Genomic DNA, 11,638 nt, shown 5'->3' with positions numbered 1-11,638 from the left:
CTAAAATTGCTTGCTTTGCCTTCAGGAGGGTATCACTGACATGGGCATTGATTTGTCATTAATTGTATAATCAAAATCTTTTCCTGTCCATATTAGTTCTGGGTTTCTGAAGCTGGACATCCATAGAAAGACTGAAATGAAATCATAATGATTCAGTTATGGTTTGTCAGCTTCTAAAATTTTCATAAGTTTTTCTTCCATAATGTTTTTTCTTTCCTAAATCCTGTGTCTCGTGCTTATTAATTCTACTTAAGTAATGGGCTCTGCAGAAGACTCCGTTTCTTACATAGCTAATTCTCCCAGGGAACTACCATTAATTTTATTCTTATTAACACCAGCTTTAATAAGGATTGTTATGTTATCCCAGCTCTGGCCTCCAGTGAGGGGCCCTTAACAACAAGGAACTCAAATATTAAGTACATAAAAAACACAAGCACAAGTTGTGTAGCAAATTTTCACCAAGGGCAGTGACTGGTCAGTCCAGTTGCCTGAGCACTAGAACTTTGTCAAACAGGGTCTACAGGACACTTGGCATGGCCGTTGGCCCTCTCCTACTCAGTCTATGATATGGAAGCTGATTTCTACACAGACCAAGTGACTTGAGGAACACAGAGCACACACGGGACAGATTCCATGGCCTTTTATAGACTAAATTGGAAATAACCTGTTTCTTTTGTATTCTGTTTGCTAAAATCAAATCTAGCCTACAAGCAAAAGAACACTACTTCCTTTCTTTTTCACTTTTGGCTTTCAAATTTTAATTTCATTTTTTGAGTTTAGCAATTCCATAAGTCTTTGGCTCACGTTACTTATAAGCACACTTACACATGTTTTTCCTATAAATAAAAAAATGTAAAAAATAATTGACTGAAGCTACAAAAGCTGAATCTTGGGGCAAATAATAAAATTGTATTCATGAAAATATGTTTTATATGAAAAAGAGTATTATAATTAATGTTGATATAGAATTTAAGAGCCTTGTTAATATTTGAGCAATGTACTTGAATGTTATGGCAGTTACTAATGGTTTCCATACTTTCTTCCTCCTCAATGAGAGACTTCACAATTTCAATATATTGCTGAGTTTGAATGGAGTGACCCAACACTTCTCTAAGCCTGTGACCTCTCCTACTGTAGTTCCCATTGTGTCTTCCAGTCTTGCAAGGTGTTGTTCTGTTTTGCTTTGTTTTGTTTTGTTTTTAGTGAAAATAGATTGTATTGGACAAGGCAACCCAATAGGAAGAAAGAAAGAGGCAAAAGGGTAAGAGAAAGCCCCTGCTACCAGACACTGCCTGGATAGCCAGGACCCAGAGTCTGGAAAGCCCAGACACCAAGGATGAAAAACTTACTCCTAATAATATTCTGCTATACTCATAAATTGGTGCCTAGCCCAATTGTCATCAGAGAAGCTTCATCCAGCAACTGATGGAAACAGATGCAGGGACCCACAGCCAAGCTTTAGGCAGATCTCTGGGAACGTTCAGCATTCTTTTCCATCAGGGGAATGCAAATCAAAAGTACTCTGAAATTTCATCTTACCCAAGTCAGAGTAGCTAGAAACAAAACTACAAATAGCAACAAATACTGTTGTGAGTGTAGGAGAAGAACATGCAGTCCCCACTGGTGGGAGTGCCAACCAATGCAGTCACCAAGGTAATTTGTGGGGAAATTCCACAAATGGGAAAATGAATTTACCATTATCAATTCACCTGTACCACCCAGGAAAACATTCTCAAACTACTCTGTCTCCTACTACAGAGCTGCTTGCTCAGCCGTCATTCCTGCTTTGTTCACAATAGCCAAGAAATGAAGAGAATCTAGATGCCTATCAACTGACGAATGGATAATATGTGCCACTGTACAGAATGGAATATTACTAATCTGTGAATCAAAAGGAAACTATCAAATTCATGGAGAGATGCATGGAGCTGGAAGCATCATTCTGAGTGAGGGAACAGAGACGCAGAAAGATAACCATTTCGTGTTATCTATGAATGTTATCTATGGATGTGAGCCTTCATTCTTTAGATATGTGGGCTCCATTTGGAATACCCATGGAGGTTTTGAAATTACTATGGTACCATGGAGTGCGACTTTCACAAGAAGGGAGATAGGACACTCTGATAGAAAAAGTTAAAAGGGAATTACAGAAAAGGAAGATTTAAATTGGGTAGGAGGGGGAGGATTGATAGAAGAAGAGTTGGGGGCAGTAAAGTCTTTTCTAAATGGAGATCTACTACAGCAGAGGCTTCCAAAAATTTATACATACACACACACTCATACACATAAGCACACACTCACACACATGCACATACACACACTCATACACACACTACACACACTCATACTCACATGCACACTAACACACGCACCACACAAGCACACTCATGCACACACACACACATGCACAAACACACATATGGAGTGGAGTCGGACTTTCAATAGAGGGAAGATAAGATTTTAAAAAAGAATTATAGAAAAAGAAAGGTTAAATTGAGGTGGAAGGGAAGAATAGAGGAGGGGAAGAAAAGTAGGAAAGATAAATAACATCAGATTTTCAAAATGCCATATGCAGCCTATTAATTTAGAAACTTCCTAAAAATATAACCATATACATATTATTTTTTAAAAAGGATGGAGTTGCCCTCTACTAGGGCAACAATGCCCGTGCTAGACACCAGAGGTTAACTAATAAAGAGGAATTACTGAGTTGTTTTGGACCTGTTGGCCAGTGAGGTCATCCCTGGCCATTACAAGACACTGTCAGTGCTATTGGTTACCTTCCAGAACTTAATGGTAAAACCCTATTAGTGAAGGATATTCCCCATGCCTAAGTTACAGAACATGAAGAAATCAAGCTGTTACTGACCTACTGATACTGGCTATATCTGAACTGGTTAACTTTCATAGTGCTGGAAGCTTCTAGCCACACTACCAGAGATGAAAATGAAATATACATACCCAGATGTGAACTCTGTGAGCCTCAATAATGACTGGCCAGATAAGACATAACCACTGTTATGATTTGCATATGCTTGACCCAGGGAGTAACACTATTAGAGAGTGTAGCCTTGTTGGAGTAGGTGTGTCACTGTGGGTGTGGGCTTTAAGACCCTCATCCTAGCTGCCTGGAAATCAGTCTTCCATTCAGATGATGATGTAGAATTCTCAGCTCCGCCTGCATCATGCCTGCCTAGATGCATAGTCCCACCTTGATGATAATGGACTGAACCTTTGAACCTGTAAGTCAGCCCCAATTAAATGTTGTCCTTTATAGGAGTTGCCTTGGTCATGGTGTCTGTTCACAGCAGTAAAACCCTAACTAAGACAACCACCAATGTGATAGTGACAAGAATATCTTGGTAGCAACCAACTACTTTCTGATTGGATTTAATATTACTCCACAAAATGAAACCCATACTTGGCACTATATCTGGGCAAGAAACTAAGACTATACTGGTTATATACCCTAGGTGAGAATCTAATATTATTATTGTGAAAAATGGACATAATATTAAACCAGCTCATAATGATTTGCCATTAGTTCCATAGATTAAGGCATCACTAAACCCTTATGGAAGCTCACATATGCAGCAGATGATAATCAATACAGATAGCTATAACTGGCCAAGGTGCAGCAAATAAAACATCGATAAATGTCCAGCACTAAATGAAATAGACATATGTCTCCCTCCACAGGCACAGGAACAGCTGTGGAAGAGGGTGGAAGGTCAGTAAGAGCCAGAGTTAGTAGAAATACAAGAAAACATTGTATTTTGGACACTGCAGGAAAGCTACATGGATAAACTCACAGTGATTATGACAGCATGTCTAAGACCTGTCAAGCCTTAGCCATATCAAATATCAACAGGACAGGGGAATTGACAACAAGAATTAAGGAACATGGATCTACAATGGTAGGGAAATAAGGTTGTAGTCAACGGGGAGGAGACAGATTGTGTCTTGAGTGAGACTAAAATTAGCATCTGCACAAACCCCAGACAATGGGTTGCGTGACTTTAGCTTAGGCTGCATTTGTGGAGTCAGGGATCAAGAAAACTCAAGGGTTCAGTTCAAGCCTAGTTAGTAAACTGCTTCTTTATGCCCTATCAGTTTCCATGTCCCCCACTGTTATGTTAGGACTGTCCAGCTTTTTCTGCCAAGAAATCAAGTGTTTCTGGCATGAAAAACAACAGTTTGTTTTGTTTCACTTTCATCTTCTTGGAAATGCCGGAGATTCTAAAAAGCAACCAGATCTATGCTCCTCCATGATTGGCCAGCACACACTGAGAGGGGAGGGGCATAATCCAGAAGGATGTGTATGTCCTGCATAACTGAGTTGAACCTGCTGCCTTCCACAGATGAGGCAGGGGTGGGTTTCATGTGATGAACCTGGAGCACAGTGACGGGTGCTTCCTGCAGCTGAACTACAGTAAACAAATTCCCTGGACACAGGAGTTTCTGGTAAGTGGACAGAAGCATTCAGATCTAACTTTTAACACTCACCATCTCTTTTCTCTGAAGATCTGGTAGGTACAAAGGCATTCAGGGGCATGCCCAAACAATGGAAATCCCCAGCTTGGAAGCTAAAGGGGCTTTGGTCGAAGGTGAGCCAAATTGGCTGAGAATGGTTGTAGCCTATGATTCAAGTTGAGATAGACCTAAGGGAGTTGATCTGGATGTTGATTTTTGTAAAAACTTATCCAATTGATTTGTTTGCCTCTTAATGGATGTGTCAGGTATGGGAATATCCCTTAGATGTATATGAAGTTTGTTGTATCTCAGGTTCATCTTGCTTCTTAGTTAATTATTTAACTAGGTCAACTACTTAATTCTTAACCTTCCTGAGGACGTAGCCTGTGGAGAAAAGGTCTCTCTTGATGCTGCTTCTGCTGGAGTTGGTTCAGAAATAGTTTTCTTTATTACAAAGCATGAGTGCGTAGGATCATCTCTGTATCTGTGAGGAGCATGAGCTGTGTCAGGGTGAGATGACAGCTGTCATTAAGGCAGGCTTCCTTTTGTAACGCTGTCTATGACACAGCCTTCTTCTCTGCTGTGTTCGTTTTCCTTGGGAAGACCTTACAGATGCCTATTACTTTGGAGTCTGCATCACAAAGCCAGGAGCTAGATTTCTTTTGTAAGATAAAAAGTTTAAAAGAAAACAGTGAATCCAAATGGTGAATTGAGGACACTGTAACATTGTATTGAATAAATGGATGTTAACATGGACTTTAAGAATAAAGGTCTATATTATTACAAATTTATTTCTTACAATTGTGTGCCTTGGTCTTCAAGTGGGACTCCTAAGAGCAGGAGGACAGGTTGTCTCTGCCTTGGGGACCCTTTCTTCCTACTGGGTGGCCTCCTCTAGCCTCAATAGGAGAGGATGCATATAGTCTTACTGCAACTTGACATCCCAGGGCTGGTTGGTATCCAGGAGGGTCGTCACCTCTTCTGAGGAGAAATAGAAAGGTAGAAAGGGAAGGGAGGGACAACATCAGAAGAGGAGGGAGGGAAAACAGTGGTAAGGATGTAAAGTAAATAAATTAATCAATGCAAAATTATATATTTCTTATGGAGATGAGTTCAGTTCATGAAAAAGAGAGAAGGAAAGTAAATGTAGGCAAATTTAAATGATTTCAGTGAAATACAAATACTTGGACTCACTGAAATCTTCTGAAAACAAAACAGATTTATGTGATCATTAAATATTTTGCATTGATTAAACACTGATGTCAATTGCTCACTTTTATTTGTTTTTTTACTTTGAAAAACTAGAGGTATATTGATTAGTTCCCAAACATTTGAAGGCACACACTGAAGGGAGTGTGCACAGATGGAGAAGATTTTTGATTTCATATAGAATACTCCAGTCAGGTTAGATGTAACACAGTTGCTTGTGTTTTACACTTGCTGTTGCTAGCTTTGGGACACATGCAGATTTTTATATTATTTTTTCATATTTTGCTTAGTTTTGTTTTTCCATAATTGAGGGTTTCACTGAGAGCTAGTAGAAATTGGGTCTAGTTTCCTTTTTATTGCCATTGTAAACACCGTGAGCAAAAGCATTTTGAGAAGAAAACCATTTGTGGGTTTGCACATTGTGACAGCAGGCCATCCATCACAAAGCAAAGTCAGGGTGGAAATTCAAGCAGGAGCAGAAATAGGAACAATGAGAGAATGCTGCTTAATGGCTTGCTCCCTTGGTTTCATCATGCTTTCTTAAATTACCTAGGACTGCCTACACAGGGGAGGTACAGCACACAGTGGGCTGGGACCTTCCACATTAGTCCTCAATCAAAAAAAAAAAAAAAAGGTCCCATAGCCATACCTCCAGTCCAATATGGTAGAGGTAACTCCTCAAATGAGCTTTTCTCATAAAAAAGGATTCTCTAGTTTGCATCTTGTGGATTAAAAAAAAGGAAGAAAAGAAGAGCAGAAGGAAGGAAGGAAGGAAGGAAGGAAGGAAGGAAGGAAGGAAGGAAGGAAGGAAGATAGAGAGAGAGAAAGACAGGAGACAAGACAGACAGACATGGGGATTACTCAATAAGAAGGTAACTAAGGCTACAGCATAGGTAGAGACACATGGCTAGGGACAAAGGCATATTCAATCTCTTGCAACTTACTCTCCCTTCCTTCTTTCAGTGACTTTTTTAATCAACATCGAAATGGGTCAGCTCTTCTCTGATACATCTAAGAATGAAGACAAAGGAGATTTGGAGTCCAGCTTCAATGCATATTTTAAAAACTTTAAGACAGAAAACAAAATTATTTCTCAGGACACCATCCATTTAATAGAGTCATACCTGAGCAAAGGAAACATTCATGAGGCAAACTCTTTAATCAGTAATGAATTAAAATGTATTGATAATGCTCCAATAAATATTGCTGTGACAGGAGAGTCTGGAGGAGGGAAGTCCAGCTTCATCAATGCCCTGATAGGGATTGGACCTGAAGACGAAGGTGCAGCTGAAGTTGGGGTAATAGAGACAACTATGAAGAGAACACCTTACAAACATCCCAAAATTAAAACTTTGAACTTATGGGACCTGCCTGGAATTGGAACTCAGAAATTCCCACCAAAAGCTTACCTGGAGGAAGTGAAATTCAAAGAATATGATTTTTTCGTTATTGTTTCTGCCACACGTTTTACAAAACTTGAACTAGAGCTCGCCAAAGCAATTGGAATTATGAAAAAGAATTACTATTTTGTGAGAACCAAGGTGGACGTTGATTTAGAAAATGAAAAGAGATCCAAACCACGTACTTTTGACAGAGAAAAGACCTTGAAGCAGATCCGAAGTTATTCTGTGAATACCTTTAGTGACAATAACGTGGCTGTACCGCCAATTTTCTTGATCTCTAACTATGATTTACCTAACTATGATTTTCCAGTCCTGATGAATACCCTGATTAAGGATCTAAATGCTCAAAAGCGCCACAATCTTATGCTTTCCCTGCCTAGCATTACAGAGGCAGCCATTGACAGAAAGCACAAGGCCACACAGCAGTTTATCTGGCTGGAAGCCTTCAAGGCTGGAGTTTTGGCAACTTTCCCTATGGTGGGCATCCTCAGGGATAATGATGTAGAGAAGCTGACAGAGACTTTAAACCACTATCGAAAACTCTTTGGAGTGGATGATGAATCCCTGGAGATTGTGGCTAAGGATTTACAAGTACCTGTTGGAAAAGTAAAAGAAATAATTAAGTCTCCTCATTTGTTGAAGACTAAGAGAGGGGAAACATTAGGAGAAAAGCTTTTGAAATATTTAGAGAGATTTGCATCAGCTAATGGTGGGCTCCTTGCTACAGGTCTTTACTTCAGGAAAACTTTTTGTTTACAATTTTATTTCCTTGACACAGTGACTGAAGATGCCAAAGTTCTCCTTCGATGGACATATTCAAAAAACTAGTTCAAACTCAACTTATCAATAGCTTCTGACCCTGACAACATCAAGTGATCAATACCAGGAAGTCACTAGGGAAATTCTCCCTCTGATATCTTTTCTGTACAGGCAATCCACTACCACTATGAAAAAATTGAAGAATAAAGATCATATGTCTTAATATATCAGAACTTGACAATCCCCATTCCTTCTTCAATTCTTTAATTTTCCCCCATATCCTTTTCTCTTTCATCTACACATACATACTTAAATACAATCGCACATGTACATATACACACATATGCACACACAAAAACATACCAGCAAACATGCAAATGCATACACACAAAGGATACAATATGTGTTTTGTAGCCATTTTCTCCTAATCAAAACATCCTTATAAACATTCAGGAAGTTGGGGTCTCTATGCTCAGTACATAAAACACTTGGCACGTTTGGTGGTTTTAATATGTATGGCCCCATAGACTCATTTATTTGAATGCTTGACCCACAGGGAGAGGCACTATTAGAAGGTATAGTCTTGTTACAATAGGTGTTGCCATTTTGGGGGAAGTAAGTGCATTTGAGATCTCAGGTGTTTAACCTATAGCCAGTTTTGTACACAGTCTCCTTCTGCTGCCAGCAAATCAAGATGTAGACCTCTCGGCTCCTCCAGACCCATATCTGCCTGCACACTGACATGCTTCCCACCATGAGGAAAATGGAATAATCTTCTGAACTGTGAGCTATCCCCAGTTAAATACTTTTCTTTATAAGAGTTGCCTTGGTCATGGTGTCTCTTCACAGCAATAGAAACCCAAAGACAGAAATTATTACCAGGGACCTGGGTATTGCCTGACAATCCTTTCATTTGGAGGAATTTGGACTTTGGGACTTTGTGTTGGGAAAGCAGTAGAAGGCTCTAAGCGCTATTTAATGGGCCATACTAGTAAGGGCATGGAAGACATTGTGGTTGGGTGTGATTTAATATTTTCTGTGAGTGTGCAAGGGGAGGACCTCAGAGCCTATAGCCTGGTATGATTCCTTCCTGGGTGGTAGCCCACTCTATTGGGCAATTTTCTTGCAGATCAGCATGAAGATGAACATTTATGAGATAATATTATATAGATTAATGATTTTACAGAATTCGTGGTTTGATTTAAAGAGTTTAAGGAAGTTAGAGTACTTGATAGAGAGTGTAAGGAGATGATTTGAGTTGTTTTGCCAGAAATATATGAAAAAGTAAGAAACAAGAATACAATATGTCCTTTCCCCTGTAGAATAGTAAACAAAGGCTGCATAGGTGAGAAAAGGAGCACAGTGAGCTTTCATGGCTTACAAGTACATAATTGTACTCGAGAGAAAAATAGGCTTGGGACAAGTTAATGGTTGAAGAAAACATTTCATTCTAGGTTGGGTCTGAGTTCCTGGATCTTGTGATCTAGGGATGTGGCCCCAGGCACAGGTTTCAATGTGCATCATGAAAATGCTGGGTTATAAATAAAGATTAACTAATTCTATTGCGGGTATGAGAACAAAGAACAGATGGTTAGCCAGTTTAGCTGAATGTGACTTCAAAAACAAGAAGAAAGAAAGATGATAATCTGTTTCTTGGTAAATACAAACTATTAGCTAAGCACAGGAAAAACATGCTACTATGGACTGTCTTGCTTAACTTTGTTCATTAATGTCAAAAGAAGTATGGCTTTGGGGTTATATTGAACTTATGGAGAGAAAATTAGATTGCAAATCTTTAGTTATGCATGAGTTTTAAGAAGAATTCATAATCAATAATCCTGTTGTAACTTCGCTTTGTGTGATGATTTTACCTGTTTTTTAAGAATATGTTGCGGTGGAGATTGATTTTAAAGAATATGTTATTTGTGGGTACATGGTAATCTTCTTTACTTAAAGAAATTTGTCTTAGATTGTATAAAATAGCTAAAAACAATAAAGTTATTGAAGAGCCGGGCGGTGGTGGCGCACGCCTTTAATCCCAGCACTTGGAAGGCAGAGGCAGGCGGATTTCTGAGTTCGAGGCCAACCTTGTCTACAGAGTGAGTTCCAGGACAGCCCGGGCTATACAGAGAAACCCTGTCTTGAAAAACCAATAATAATAATAATAATAATAATAATAATAATAATAATAATAAATAAAGTTATTGAAGTCAACTCATTGGTGTTTGCTTTGCCCACCAATATGTATGTGTATATACACATTTGTGTGAAGTTTGTCGGAGCCTATTCATTGGAACTTTGCTCTATCCATCTGTAAAATGCATGTATGCATTTATATGTCAATTTAGTTGGAGCTTTGCTCCATCCACCCAGTGTGTGCATGTGTATGTATGTGCGAGTATGTAGGTACATATGTATATATATATGTGAAGCCAGATGTGTGGCACGGGTGTCCCTGCATAGAGGTCCAGAGAAGCCATTGTATAAATAGAATTTCCCTCCTCAACTTAGGAAAGGCACTGAGGCAAGTGGTATGACAGAAGTGTCCCTGTATGGAGGCCCAGAGAGGCCCTTGTGGAAAGCTGTGACAGTGAAGTCTGGATTGCCTTAAAGACTCCAGGATGTTAGAGATGCCAGAGCTGTGGGATGAGGGAAGCTGCTAACAGAGACTAGAACCAGTCCAGGAGAAACAGATATGGTGCAGTTCACAAAGCTGAAAGAAGTCGAAGATCCAAAGAAAAGCAGAGGTTGAAGATTGCCCACCTGGGATATTGTCTTGCTTTAGTCCAGTGTTTCCTTACTATCTTGCCTTTCCTCAATTTAGAATGGGAATATATGTGATCAGTTTTTTTTAATATTGATTTTATAGTAGATTACACTGGGGTGCCAAAGCTTGTTTTTGACAGCCAAGCTCGAGCAGTGAAGGAAATCTTTGAACATAGAAAACTGGTGAAGATGTAATAGAAAAAGGGAGCTCTGTCCACCCTTTGGGAGATTGCATGCATCTCAGAAGACACTTTGAATTCTAAACTTTTAATTGCTCAGAAATTGCACTGGACTTTAGACTTTTAAACATTGTGGATACTGGGATAGACTATGGAAACTTTTGAAGTTGGACGAAATGTATTTTGCATTGTATTATGACTACAAGCACATGGGGGCCAGGGAGTAGGATGTGGTGGTTTGATAGCTATGGCCCCCTTAGGATCATGTGACAGAATGCTTGGCCTATAGGGAGTGGCATTATTAGGTGGTGTGGCTAGTTGGAATAAGTGTGGCCTTGTTGGAAGAAATGTATCACTTGTTGGAAGAAATGATCATCCCTGCCTCACCCTTTGCATCTGGGTGGGTCATCCCGTGTCCTGAGGCAATCAGAACACTTCTTCAGGTGAGGCTCCCTACCAAATGATTCTAATCTGCAGCCAGTAGTAATTAAAATCAACCACAATCTTCCTTAAGATCTTCCTTCCCTTTCTACAATGACCCCTTTCTAGTTTCCTCGTTTCTCTGGTTATTCCAAGTGAATGACTCAAATCTACAGATTCAATCTCATTTGATGAGAAAGAACATGTGGTGTTTGTCTTTCTGGATCTGGGACACACCAATCATTGTGTTTACCAGATCTGTCCATTTACCTGAAGTTTTCGTGATTTTCTTATCCTTCACAGATGAGTAGAATTCTACCGTGTGTACGTGTCGTGTTTTCGTTGCCCACTCACCAGTTGATGGATATTTAGACTGCTTCCATTTCCTGGCTATGGGGAGTAGAGTAGGAACAGACATGAACAAGAAAG

General features: G+C 39.5%; 1 protein-coding gene across 1 annotated transcript; it reads left to right on the top strand.

Annotated features, from left to right (window-relative positions):
- The first annotated feature begins 4,306 nt into the window (after positions 1-4,306).
- On the top strand, positions 4,307-9,978 carry LOC117719501 (interferon-inducible GTPase 1-like). Its single transcript, XM_076912610.1, has 2 exons — positions 4,307-4,464; positions 6,646-9,978. Exon 2 carries the CDS (start codon positions 6,669-6,671, stop codon positions 7,911-7,913), a length of 1,245 nt encoding a protein of 414 aa, XP_076768725.1. The 5' UTR covers positions 4,307-4,464; positions 6,646-6,668; the 3' UTR covers positions 7,914-9,978.
- Positions 9,979-11,638: the final 1,660 nt, after the last annotated feature.

The sequence above is a fragment of the Arvicanthis niloticus genome, chromosome 14 (genome assembly GCF_011762505.2).
Source record: "Arvicanthis niloticus isolate mArvNil1 chromosome 14, mArvNil1.pat.X, whole genome shotgun sequence".
Lineage (NCBI taxonomy): Eukaryota > Metazoa > Chordata > Mammalia > Rodentia > Muridae > Arvicanthis > Arvicanthis niloticus.
This window is presented reverse-complemented; position numbering and strand designations above follow the sequence as displayed.